Raw genomic sequence first — 12,593 nt, forward strand, 5'->3', positions numbered from 1 at the left:
AAGCTACATCAAAGAGGTATTCATCTAACTAGTTTTTATGTTATTTATCTCCAAATGCATGCTAGCTAGGGTATATGCTTTGGATAATATGAAATTGCATGTATAATTAGAGAAAACTTAGATCCAATGCATTAGGGTTGTATGTGCACCATAGGAGTGTTATAGTACCTAAAACCCATCAGTGGTATCAGAGCCTAGGATGTTTTCTGTTATATTGATGCATTGGTAATTGTTCAAAGCAAGGAAATCGTTTTTTGGGGATCTGCCTAATGACCACGACGTGGTCATAGTTACCACGACGTGGTGACTGTTCAGTGGGCAAATTTTCAGTTTTTTGGCCATGTTTTGGATTAGAATCATTACCACAAACTGTTTTGACTAATAAAAAAAATCGTTTTTATGATAAGGTAATGATTATCTTCATCCAAATTGAAGGATAATTGTCAAATTTTAAGATAATTTGATTATATGATAAGTTGATTATTTGTATTATTTGATTTGAATTGTCTTGCTATATGAATTGAATTATGTCAAATTAGTAAGAGATAAAATTATATGATTATTTTATTTGTTTAATAATTTGATCTAAAAGAACTTGAAAAGTCTCATTTATGAAGAGTTACAAAACTTGCCATCAAGTTTTGGAATTCAAAAGGTCCTGAAGAGTTACAAAACTTGCCATCAAGTTTTGGAATCCAAAAGGTTTTGAAGAGTTTCAAAACTTGCCCTCAAGTTTTGGAATTTAAAATTTAATTAAAATCTTTAATTTTGAAATATTAAATTCTAAAACTCTAGTAATTTGAAAAGGTTCAAAAAAAATGCACCTCTTGGTTTTGTAACTTAAAATTTAATTAAGTAGCCTTAATTGTAAAATTTTATATTTAGAACCTTGATGTTTTGAATAGTTCAAATTACACCCTTATGGTTTTATTAAATTAATTAAGTGTTTAATTAAAAGAGAGAATTAATAAATCAATAATGACATGGTTTAAGTTTAATTAAATTAAAAGTCTAATTTATTAATAGATTAAACCACCAAGTATTTTAAATGTGTAAAATACACCCTTATACTATATAAAATAAAAAGTCTAATATATTATATTTGTATAAGTAAAAAGTCAGTCTTACCGTTATTAGGCCTCATACATGAAGCTCGTCTATAAGGGGGTATAAGGAAAGTGCCTATAAAATGGCGATTGAATGGGTGTCCACTCTCAACCACCGCTTCTTTGACTAGTGGAGGGTCGTTAGCCGAAGGGTAGGATAGGACACTAAGCTCTCATTAAAAGTATAATGAAAATACAAAGTAACTAAACCTTTTATAAATTCTCAATCTTAGTTACTTTAGGAAAATGTGAATTTTATGCTAACCCATCAAATTGCACATTGCACCTTATTGGTCAGTTAGTGGAGCGTGTGTGGTTAACCGGCACACTAATGTGGACTAATGAAGGACGACAATGGGTTTCTCGTAAATTATCGTTGATCAATGGAGCGTGTGTGGTTAACCGAAACATTGATTAGATGATTAATGACATCGAGAGTACCATGCTAATTTGCATGGTTATTCACACCTTGTTTGTGATCCTCGGTATCCCAGTCACAAACTTGAAGGGCATAATCGAGATTAAACATGCCATTGAAAAGTTCAATGAATCTCAAAAGATCTAGGAGTTTCATTTAAAAACCTAATTCGTTTAAAATTTCGTTTTCGTGGTGGAATTGGTAAATCGTCGTTTACCTATCAACAGATAGTTTGCAATTAGATTACGGCCCCCCTCTTCCGAATTGTAAATTATTGTGTCGGGTCATAGCCTTGATATTTCATTTGGGTGTTATATTAAGAACTAAATCAACTAACTTGAATTTCTCCCTTTTAGATGTCTAGTTTTGACAACTATGGTCTTGCTTATCCTTTTGGAAAAAGGCTTTCCATGCGAAGATGATATTCCACATGACGATCGAGTTTAAAGATCAATCCCTTCTTCGTGCTTTGGTGGAACTTCTCTTCCTCCACCTCTTCCAGTTATTCTCCGTGACCCACGTGTTCGACGACTTGAAAAGTTCAAGGTCACTCAAGCCCTATTGGCAAGCAAACACCAAGATGGAAGGTTTGTATGTGCTCACGTCTTAGAGATGAAGTTGCATATTGACAGGCTGGGAATGTTGGGTGTCATTTTCCCGAGGAAGTTGGTCGTTGACTTGGTTCTTCAGTCACTCCCCGAGTCATATAACCAGTTTGTTATAGACTACTATATGACAGAACACGACGTGACCGTTATTGATCTAACATATTTACTAATTGTTGTTGAATCAGTAATGATTTGGCACACTGGTGAAGTAAATTTGACTGAAAGATCAATCTCCCAAACTTCCTTGGACATTGGCAATGGCAACATTGGAAGTCCAGAAAAGTTTTCTCTTCCCGATAGAAAGGCATTGGCCAAGGTCAAACCGTTTGACCAAATGGTAAAGAGAAAGGTTGAATCTAAGATAGTCCCATGTACCATTCCGAAAGAGTCTGTTTGTTTCTATTTCTAAGAGAAGGAGCATTGGTTGCGAAGCTGCCATATCTACCTGAAGGATCGCAAGGATGGTAAAGTCAAAATGTATGACTCTACTTCAGGTAAGTTCACTATCTAAATCTATTAAGTTCCTATTTATATATTCTTAATACATGATGTGATAAGATTGCATTTTGATGTTTTGTAGGATCGAAGAAGAGAAAGGAAGCTTAAAGGGAGAGTAATCTGAGTCTGATCGTGAAGAGATGGATTTCGATCGCATGGTTCGATGATCAGATTTTTGAGCTGCTTCTTAGGAGTTATGATAGATTGCTTAGGACTATATTTAGAAACATAGTTTTCAATTGTATTTGCATTGTAAGGACAAGTTTTCCACACCTTTTATAAATAAAGAAAAATTTTGATTTTATCTTATTTATGTTTCCTTGCAATGACATTTGTGAAAATTGTTGTTTATATGTTTCTAATAATAGCATTGTTGAAAATGGTTTGATTCTTTGCTGTATCGATTGTGGTAGTGTCATGATTTTCTAAGTAAGGAAAGATTCTCATCGCCCAAGTTTTAATTGGACAGAAACTTGGAATCATATGATTTGAATTATGTGATGTATGAAAATCTTGGTACTTGAGAAAAATTGGGACTAATTCCTTGTTTACATAAGTATGTAAGTCAAGTGAAAGATAAAAGGATCTAGTACACATTGATGTGAACTAGTCAGACCCACCACAAAGAATGATAAAGGCTATTCGTCATGATTTACTAATGGTTCAGTAAATATGGTTATGCTTACAAGTTTAAGTGTAATTCTAATACCTTGAAAAGTTTCAATGTATAGCAGAACAAATAAGAAGAATCAAATTAGACAGAAAGATAAAAAGTTTCTCCTATCCGAAAGGAAAAGAGAACGCTTTAGTATCGTGTTTTGTAATCATCTTAATGATTATAGAACCATATTGCAATGGATTCTCTCAGAACACCTTAGTACACTTGTATGGCAGAGAGGAGGAATCAGGAGTTGTTGAAATGGTTAAATCAAGAAGATGAGTCATACTTCGTTCCAAAATCGAGTCTTAGAGTCATACTCCAAGATTATGCCATGAGTGACATATCTTAACTAAGGTTTACAACACGTCATGGAATGTGGAGTAGAAATGGTTTTTACTCTTGAACATTTGAAATTGGTAAGTTGGTGATGTTTTGGATAAAACAAAGATCAACTAAGACCAATTACATGAAGTGCTTATCTTGATAAGAACCCGCACTAGCTCTTGAGTATTTGGGTGTCAAGGAATGTTTCTTGACAGAGAATCTTATATGTCAAGAGGTCAGTGGGAGTCTTAAAGATCTTGAAAAGGTTCAAGAAATAATCAAGAATAAACCTATTGTTTATCACTAGCACACGACTTGAGGTTGATAACCTATCGTGTTGACATATTCTTGTTTCTGTGCCTATTCCAGTTAGTTTGACTATGCATGTGAGTTCTATGAGTTCTCAATTGAATGCATAAAGCAAAGCACTTTGATCAATGGAAAGTATATTGATCTGTAGGGGTGAACTACTCAATAACTTGGAAACAATGGTAGGACCCTTGTACTAGACCTGACATTTCTTTCACTGTAAACTTGCTAGAAAGATTTAGTTCATCCCCAACAAAAAGACATTGGAATGGGATTAAGCATATTTTGCAATATCTTCGAGGAACTACTGATTTAGAGTTAATTTATCCTAATGATTCAAAACAAGGTTTGATTGGTTATGCAGATGCAGGCTATTTATCTGATCCTCATAAAGCTAGATCTCAAACTGGATACGTATTCATGAACGGAGGCACTACAATTTCCTGGCGCTTTCAAAAGCAAACACTTGTTGCCACGTCCTTAAATCATGTTGAAGTAATTGCACTAAATGAAGTTATTAGAGAATGCACATGGTTAAGATGGATGAGACAACTCATTTTGTCTTTATGTGGAATAGATAAAGATAAAGCTCCAACTTTAATTTATGATGATAACTTAGCATGTGCCACTCAAATGAAAGAAGGATATATCAAGAGCGACAGGACAAAACACATACCTCCAAAGTTTTTTGAGTACATTCAAGAGCTTAAAAAATATCAAAAGGTTGAGATATAATATGTTCAATCTAGCAACAATGTAGCAGACCTCTTCACGAAAGCACTTCCTACTGCAATTTTTAGAAAACATGTACATGACATTGGAATGTGACATGTGCATAACACGTAACGTAACAGATGTCTAAATGAGGGGGAGCCAACTATATACTGCACTCTTTTCCCTTCGTTAAAGTTTTTCCCACTGGTTTTTCTTTAGCAAGGTTTGTAATGAAGTAGTACTTCGAGGTTGAACTCATATTTAAAAAAAATGTCATCCAAGGGGGAGTGTTATAAAAGCCATAAAATTATTGAGTTAGACATAGCATGTGGATGAACATTTTTCACCCTTCAAATAGTTTCCTTTAACTATTTAGTTACTATTTTGATGATGTAAGAATATGATGATATGTAGTATAAATACCCATTAAATGTGTCATAAATAAACACACCATCTTGAATACAATCTTCTAAGCGTTCAAGAATCCTCTCAAGTCTCCTTCTTTTACTTTATAATGTTTTAGTTTAATTTTGTTAGTTTTAGTTTTAATTACATCAAATTTATAAATATATATATATATATATATATATATATATATATATATATATATATATATATATATATATATGGATTTTTTATTTAATGTCCTTTCTCATTTTTTGAATATAAACAAACGAAATATGATATTTTTCGTAACTATATAACCATATTAGGCAAAACTAATAGGTTTTAAATGAGTATACTAAAAATAACTTATTAAAAAGTTTTCAAGTTTTTTTAGAACGGTGAACATGCACATGTGTCATAATATTACATATTTTATTGCTAATATAAGCGCCTTTATAATAAAATTAAAATATGACTATGTTTACGACCAAATAAAAATAATATAACTATTTGTACATTATAGTCCTTTAAGTTAATAAAATTAAAATATGACTATGGTCGTTTAACTTACCCCGCATTTACAATAAATATCATATCTTTATTTTTGTGCGGTGTAAATGAATATATTACGATCAAATCAAAATAATATAACTATATTTACGTTTATCGTCCTTTATCTTACCCTACATTTACAATAAATATAATATCTTTATTTCAGTGCGGTGTAAATGAATACCGATACGATTAAATCAAAATAATCTAACTATATTTACATTTATGGTCCTTTAAATTACCCTGCATTTACAATAAACACCATATCTTTATTTCAATGAGGTGTAAATGAATACAATTAAATCAAAATAATATAACTATATTTATATTTATGTTCCTTTAACTTACTCTATATTTACAATAAATACTCTATCTTTATTTCACTGCGGTGTAAATGAATACCAATACGATTAAATCAAAATAATATAATTATATTTACATTTATGGTATTTTAACTTACCATGTATTTACAATAAATACATTATCTTTATTTCAGTGCGATGTAAATGAATACACTACGATCAAATCAAAATAATATAAGTATATTTACATATATGGTCATTTAACTTACCCTATAATTTATATAGTATTCCTTTTCATACCTAAAGTTTTAGTATAAATGAATGTGTCCCAAACTTCATTTTCATTGTACGATATTTTTTGAAAAACGATAAGCTAAGTAAAAAAATGAGTTGGCAAAAATATTTGCGATCGTTTGATGAGTTAAATTACGAGGTATATTCGTTTATTATTATTCATATATTTATGTTTTTATAAATCACATATTCTTATTTGTATGTATTGATTAGGCTAAAGATATTTAACCAAGCAATGCATCTCAAGATGACGAGAATGAAAATACTTACTTCATCAGTGACATCAGAATTTGAAACTAGCATGGTATAAAGTTTTAGATTTATTAATATGGTTATTAATCAATAAGTTTACTTGTATCTAGTCAAAAAAAATATTTTTTAGGTATTTAATTCTCGTCAACAACTAATAGACTAGGTGCAAACCACGAGGCGTGGACTTGGTTATGTTATTGTAATAAAAAGATCCCCTGCTAACTTAAATATTTTTTTTTCAGTGTGATCGCAGCGGTACATACAAAAGTAAAAAAAAAAACATCCACACAAAATATCGATACCAAAAAAATAAACTGTCCATTTGCACTAAAACGCACGTATTCATTAAAAGATAAATATTGGTCATTAAAAGCCATATGTGAAATACATAATCCCGAGCATGCCTTATATTTAGAAGGTCACTCATATCCAAGACGTCTTTCTGAAGATGAAACCCGATTAGTGGAACATTTGATAAAAAAATGTGAAACCAAAAGATATATTATCTACATTAAAGAAGAAAATATTGTATAATGCTCGACTTAATGCATATATTCCACCAAATGCACCACGTAATAATTGTAATATTCATGTAGTTGATGTTCCTGATAATTAATAAAATTAAAACATTACAGTGTTTGACAAAACGGTGGTAAATGAAAATGATAGTTTTATTTATTATAGTTGTGAAAAAATATTGTATTATGTTTTTTATTGTTCGTTTAATTGTTCGTGATCGTTATTTTTCGTTTAAGGTTAAATGAAATAATATTAACAAATCTCTATTCATGTTCGTTAGGTTCATTGGCCGGTTGATATCGCTAATATTAAAACTTAAAGAAAATTTTAAAGACAGAAATATTATATGAAAATCCCTATAATAAAATTGAGATATTATACAAAATAAAATTGATTATGTAATGATAAAAACTAAATTGGGTTATATAAGTATACAAAATAAAATTGAGATATTATATGACAATTCCAATATTTAATAGTTGAATGTGTAAATTAAAAGTTAAATATATGTTAAAGGATCATAAATAAAAATTTTAATAAATTCATAAAGGACCGTAAATAAGTTAGATATTTTATTTATTTATTTATTTACTTTATTAACGACAATAAAGACAACATCATGTCCACATTTAATGCCAATCTTATCACTGTGAAATTAATCATCATTTGTCCCATCATATTGGATTAGACCGGAGGGTGTGGGATGGATGTTTCCCTCACTTTTTGTGGGCCACACCACTTTTTCCATCATTTTTCTTTCCCTCACCTAAAACCCAAGAAATGGGTGGGAAGCTCCCATCACTATTTTTTTTATATATTTTTTTAAAAATATATTTCATACATATATTATACTCATTTTGTAGAGAATTAAAAACCATGAATTTTGATATATTTTTTAGTAGGTATATAATTTTATAAATATTAAAAAGGTTTAAAAAAAAAGAAACAAAAAACTGTCCAATAGAATGAGGAGAGAGAGTGCGGCACCCCCTCCCCCCACCTCTTTCTCGCGGGAAGCTCCCCTCAGCCACGGTGTGGTGTTCCAAAGTGAGGGAAGGTCTCCCGCTCCCCTTTCCTGCTCCACTCCGTCCGGCCTTAAGACAAGTCAAAACCATTGTTACTCTTAAAATGGTTTTTAATCGGGTTTATTTAGAATCCCCTTTTTTACACGCCTATTCCTCTCTTTCTTTCTAATTCTCTCTACCATTCGAAAAATGGTGAAACCGTTAAAATCGTTAATAGTTACTTTATATTCTCCTGCTCCTCCAAAAAATACAAAATTGCATACTACAATTAGGAATGGGAATTTGGTCCTGAAATCCGAACCGAATTATGCCCGAATAAGCAATTTGATTTGGTTATCGGGTATCTATATTAGGCTTATTCGGTTCTCGAGTTATTCGGTCCAGGTTACCCAAATAAGGGCTTACTCGGTTCTAAATACACGGCCCGAAATTGAAAAGTCATTTTTTAATCGTATTTTTCTTGCTACACCGAATGACCTACATTCAATCGATTCCATCTTGTTTTCCTTGTCCCGCCTTCTATGAGTCGTACATTTAAATAAAAAAAAAAACCTATTGCATCGCAACACCGAAGTCGCAATCCTACTCAATCGTATTATTGAAGTCGACTTCCTACTAAATCATTTCTATTCAAAAATTGAGTGTCGATCCTTCCTCTTTATATTCAAAAATCGACCATTCCTTCTTTGTCTTTAAGGATTCATGAATTCCTATCTTATCTAGTCATGAAAAATTTGGTTCCAAGTCAAGAAACTCATGTAAGAAAACGAGGAGAATAGTATTGGGACCTGGAAACATGATGAGAAAAGAATAAAAAATACTATGTTAAACTTATTTGTAGTTGGAGAAATACCGTTCAAGTTTGTAAAGAATGAATCATTTATTGAGTATACTAATGCATTGAACGAGAAAGTTAATTCGTGTTTACATTCTTACTACACAAATTCTAACCTTTTTTTGCACCTTTGAAGCAATTGTGTTATACTTTGCATTATTTTTAATTAACAAATTTGTTTCTTTATAAGATTTGTTATGGAATCATAAGCTACAAAAGTCATAAAAAATACGATGTCTATAATCATATTGTAAATGTTATTCGGGTTATAGAATTCTAATACAGTTTATTCGGTTCTTTTCGGTTATATTAGGTCTTTAAGCATACTGTACAGTTTATTTGAGTAATAACCAAACCGAACTCGTATTGGTTATTTGGTCCAGTTTTCTGTTCATGCAATTACCCTTATTCGATTTTCGGGTTCGGATCGGTTCGGTCCGGTTCCGACCCAAATAACATGCCTACGTGCAATTATGTAGCACAGATGAAACAGAATTAAAAGCGTCTCCCAATTATTGGTAAAAACGTTATTAAAAATTAATTTAGGGCCAAATAAAAATTGGGTGTAAAACTTAATTGCTTTTATTAAGTTAACCCAATAGTTGATATCATTCTCCACGAAAACAATGAAACAAGATAATTTTGGCGTTTGTGGACTACTGGACCATATATAAAGTTAAATGAACAATGGGCTTATAAATAGCTCACAATGACGGCAAAAAGTGTGCATCAATACAATTGTCGTCCTTGGCTTTGAGATATGTGTTTCTCATTGGCTTTAGTGTCTTTCTTTTCCAGTTCAACTCTGCTATTTTACAAAAAATCTTATGCCAAAAGGAAAGGTTTTAATATTTGCAAGACATTATATTCATCACAATCCAATTCAGTTTCAGCCAGAACAACTCAACCCCTTGTTAGACGATCAGCAAACTATGTGCCATCTCTATTGTCATTTGATCATATTCAGTCACTCTCTATCAAATATAAGGTATTTATCTAACCGTTTCCCTTTTAAACATACTTTCTTTTTGAATGTTTATTCAAAAATTTAAGCTGCATGCATAGGGAAATGATTACACGTCAAGAAGAGATAGTATGATGGAAGCAGTGAAGGCCTTGATAGGCAAAGTCCGTAAGCCATTGACTACACTTGAACTTATTGATGATTTACAGAGACTTGGAATAGCATATCATTTTCTTGATGAAATAAGTTATCTCTTGGAGAAGATTTATCACAATTTCTACCATGCTCAAGATAAGTGGAATTCAATGAATCTCAATCTTAAAGCCCTTGGTTTTAGATTAATGAGACAACATGGTTATTATGTCCCTGAAGGTACTTTTACCACGTACAGCATCTGAAAAATGTCAAGTTTCATGGAAGACAGACTCACAAACTAATACTTTCCATTAATTTTCTTTTTTTCTATATAAATAGAGATATTTTGCAACTTCAAGGACCAGATTGAAAATTTTAAGCCACACTTATACGAGGATATGATATGCATACTGAACTTGTATGAAGCTTCTTATCATTCATTTGAGAATGAAAGCATTCTGGACCATGTTAGAGACTTCACAACCATATATCTCAAAGAAAATTTTGAATACATTCCTGAAAATTTATCATCATTAGTAACTCATGCTTTAGAGCTTCCACTGCACTGGAGAGTACCCAGGGTAGAGGCAATATGGTACATTGAGGAGTATGAAAAAAGAAATAGCAGGAATCCAACCCTGGCCCAACTAGCAAAATTGGATTTTAATATGGTTCAAGCTATCCACCTTGAAGATCTAAAACACTCATCAAGGTAACGTTTTTGTCAATTTTTTCACTGTGACTTGTTACATATAAAATGATTTTCTAGAATTTCTGAAATGTATAGATGGTGGAGAAATATATGTTGGGAAAAAAAGTTAAGTTTTGCCCGAGACCGATTGGTTGAGATCAATTACCTACCGCACTTTAGTGAGGAAAAGAAAACTCTATTGACGGTTGGAGCCATAATAACCACTCTTGATGATGTCTATGATGTGTATGGTACTTTGGATGAACTTGATCGATTTACCCATGCCATCAACAGGTAATTGTTAGTTAACCACTCTTTCATCCTTTGGAATTACAAGTTTATCAACTAGAATTTGAACAAATTTCACATGATCTTAAAGAAGTTTGTAATTCGTAGATGGGATATCAATTTGGTGGATGAACTCCCAGATTATATGAAGATATGTTTTCTTGGATTTTACAACTCGATAAACAACATCTCATATAATGCATTGACCCAAACCGGATTCTTCATCCTTCCTTACCTAAGGAAAACAGTAATAGATTAATCCATCTTCTTGAACTATAAAATTATCCTATTCGTTCTTGGTTATTAATAGTGTGATTTTCGAATCTTATTTTTGTATTCTGGAATGGTAACATTGTAGTGGGCAGATTTATGCAACTCATACATAGTAGAAGCACGGTGGTACCAAAGTGGACATACACCAACACTAGAAGAGTACTTGGAGAATGGTTATGTATCGGTAGGGGCTCCTGTAATACTCATGCATCTTAGTTTTTTGACATCAATCAGTGCAACAGAAGAAATCTTACAAGGCATAGAAGGAGCTGAAAATATAGTTCGCTACTCATCCCTAATATTACGACTTGCTGATGACTTGGGGACATCCTCGGTAATTATTGCTTTGTTAGTTAATCATAATAGATACTTTCATTTCGGGATAATTTTAGAACAATATTAGTATTTTTTTTTTATGTGAAATTTTCAATTGCTATACAGAAATAAATAAGCTTAAACTTTTCTTCTTTTATGTATTTAAGGATGAGATTGCAAGAGGCGATAATCCAAAATCAATTCAATGTTATATGCATGAGACTGGTGCAACTGAAGAAGAAGCCAGAACGTATATTGAATTATTAATCATCAAGACATGGAAGAAACTTAATAAAGCACGAGCAGGTGCAAAGTGTCGATTTTCAAGGGAATTTAATAATGGTGCTACAAACCTTGCTAGGATTGCACAATTTATGTACTCTAATGGAGATGGGTATGGTCGTCCAGATTTGACAAAGTCGCAAGTAATATCTCTATTCTTCAATCCAATCCTAGGAATCGAATAGTAAAGATTAATGTGTCTTTTAATACAGGTAGTTTTATTTCTAAATTTAAATGGCAACATATCACACCATTATCTTAATCTATTGTACTGAAGAGAAAGAATGTTTGTCGTTCTACTTCATTACATTCGACAACAATGAAAGAAATAAAACAGTATAAAAAAAAAGATTGTTCGGTTAAAGATCGGTGGGGTGGGGATGATTGATTGATTGGAGGTGGAATCGGCGCATAAATATAGGATGTCCATGGACCCCTTAATTTCGAAAGCTTTTAGAGTTTATATCAAATTTTATTAAATTTTTTTGGAAACGGCCGTATATTATAAAAACACTCAACCTAAAAGCAAGAAGCTAAAGGAGAGGAACAGGAGACAACATATTACATAATACAACAGAAGTAATCAAATTTTATTAAATGGATACCCTTATATGGACACCTATTGTTTTGTTAGATTCCAAATCAATAACAAATAAATAAATTCAGTAACATAAAAAGTACATTTATAATAATTATTCATTAGACATAATTTCGCATCAAACCAAATCACAAAAAAGTTGCTACAAATTATAAAGATTTATACATGGAGAGTGAGGCAAAAAAGGAAAAGACGTTATAAAAAGCAAGAACCCTAACAATAACACAAAAATATACGGGTCAT

The 12,593-nt window shown here is 31.7% G+C and overlaps 1 protein-coding gene across 1 annotated transcript; it reads left to right on the plus strand.

Moving 5' to 3' along the window:
• Positions 1-9,564: 9,564 nt before the first annotated feature.
• On the plus strand, positions 9,565-11,956 carry LOC145131669 (R-linalool synthase QH1, chloroplastic-like). The gene is made up of 7 exons (XM_079066324.1): positions 9,565-9,792; positions 9,870-10,140; positions 10,243-10,615; positions 10,691-10,888; positions 10,991-11,129; positions 11,241-11,489; positions 11,638-11,956. Exons 1-7 carry the CDS (start codon positions 9,565-9,567, stop codon positions 11,935-11,937), a joined length of 1,758 nt encoding a protein of 585 aa, XP_078922450.1. The 3' UTR covers positions 11,938-11,956.
• The last annotated feature ends 637 nt before the right edge of the window (positions 11,957-12,593 follow it).

This window comes from Lactuca virosa, chromosome 8, assembly GCF_052849685.1.
Source record: "Lactuca virosa cultivar CGN04683 chromosome 8, Lactuca_virosa_CGN04683_v6, whole genome shotgun sequence".
Classification (NCBI taxonomy): domain Eukaryota; kingdom Viridiplantae; phylum Streptophyta; class Magnoliopsida; order Asterales; family Asteraceae; genus Lactuca; species Lactuca virosa.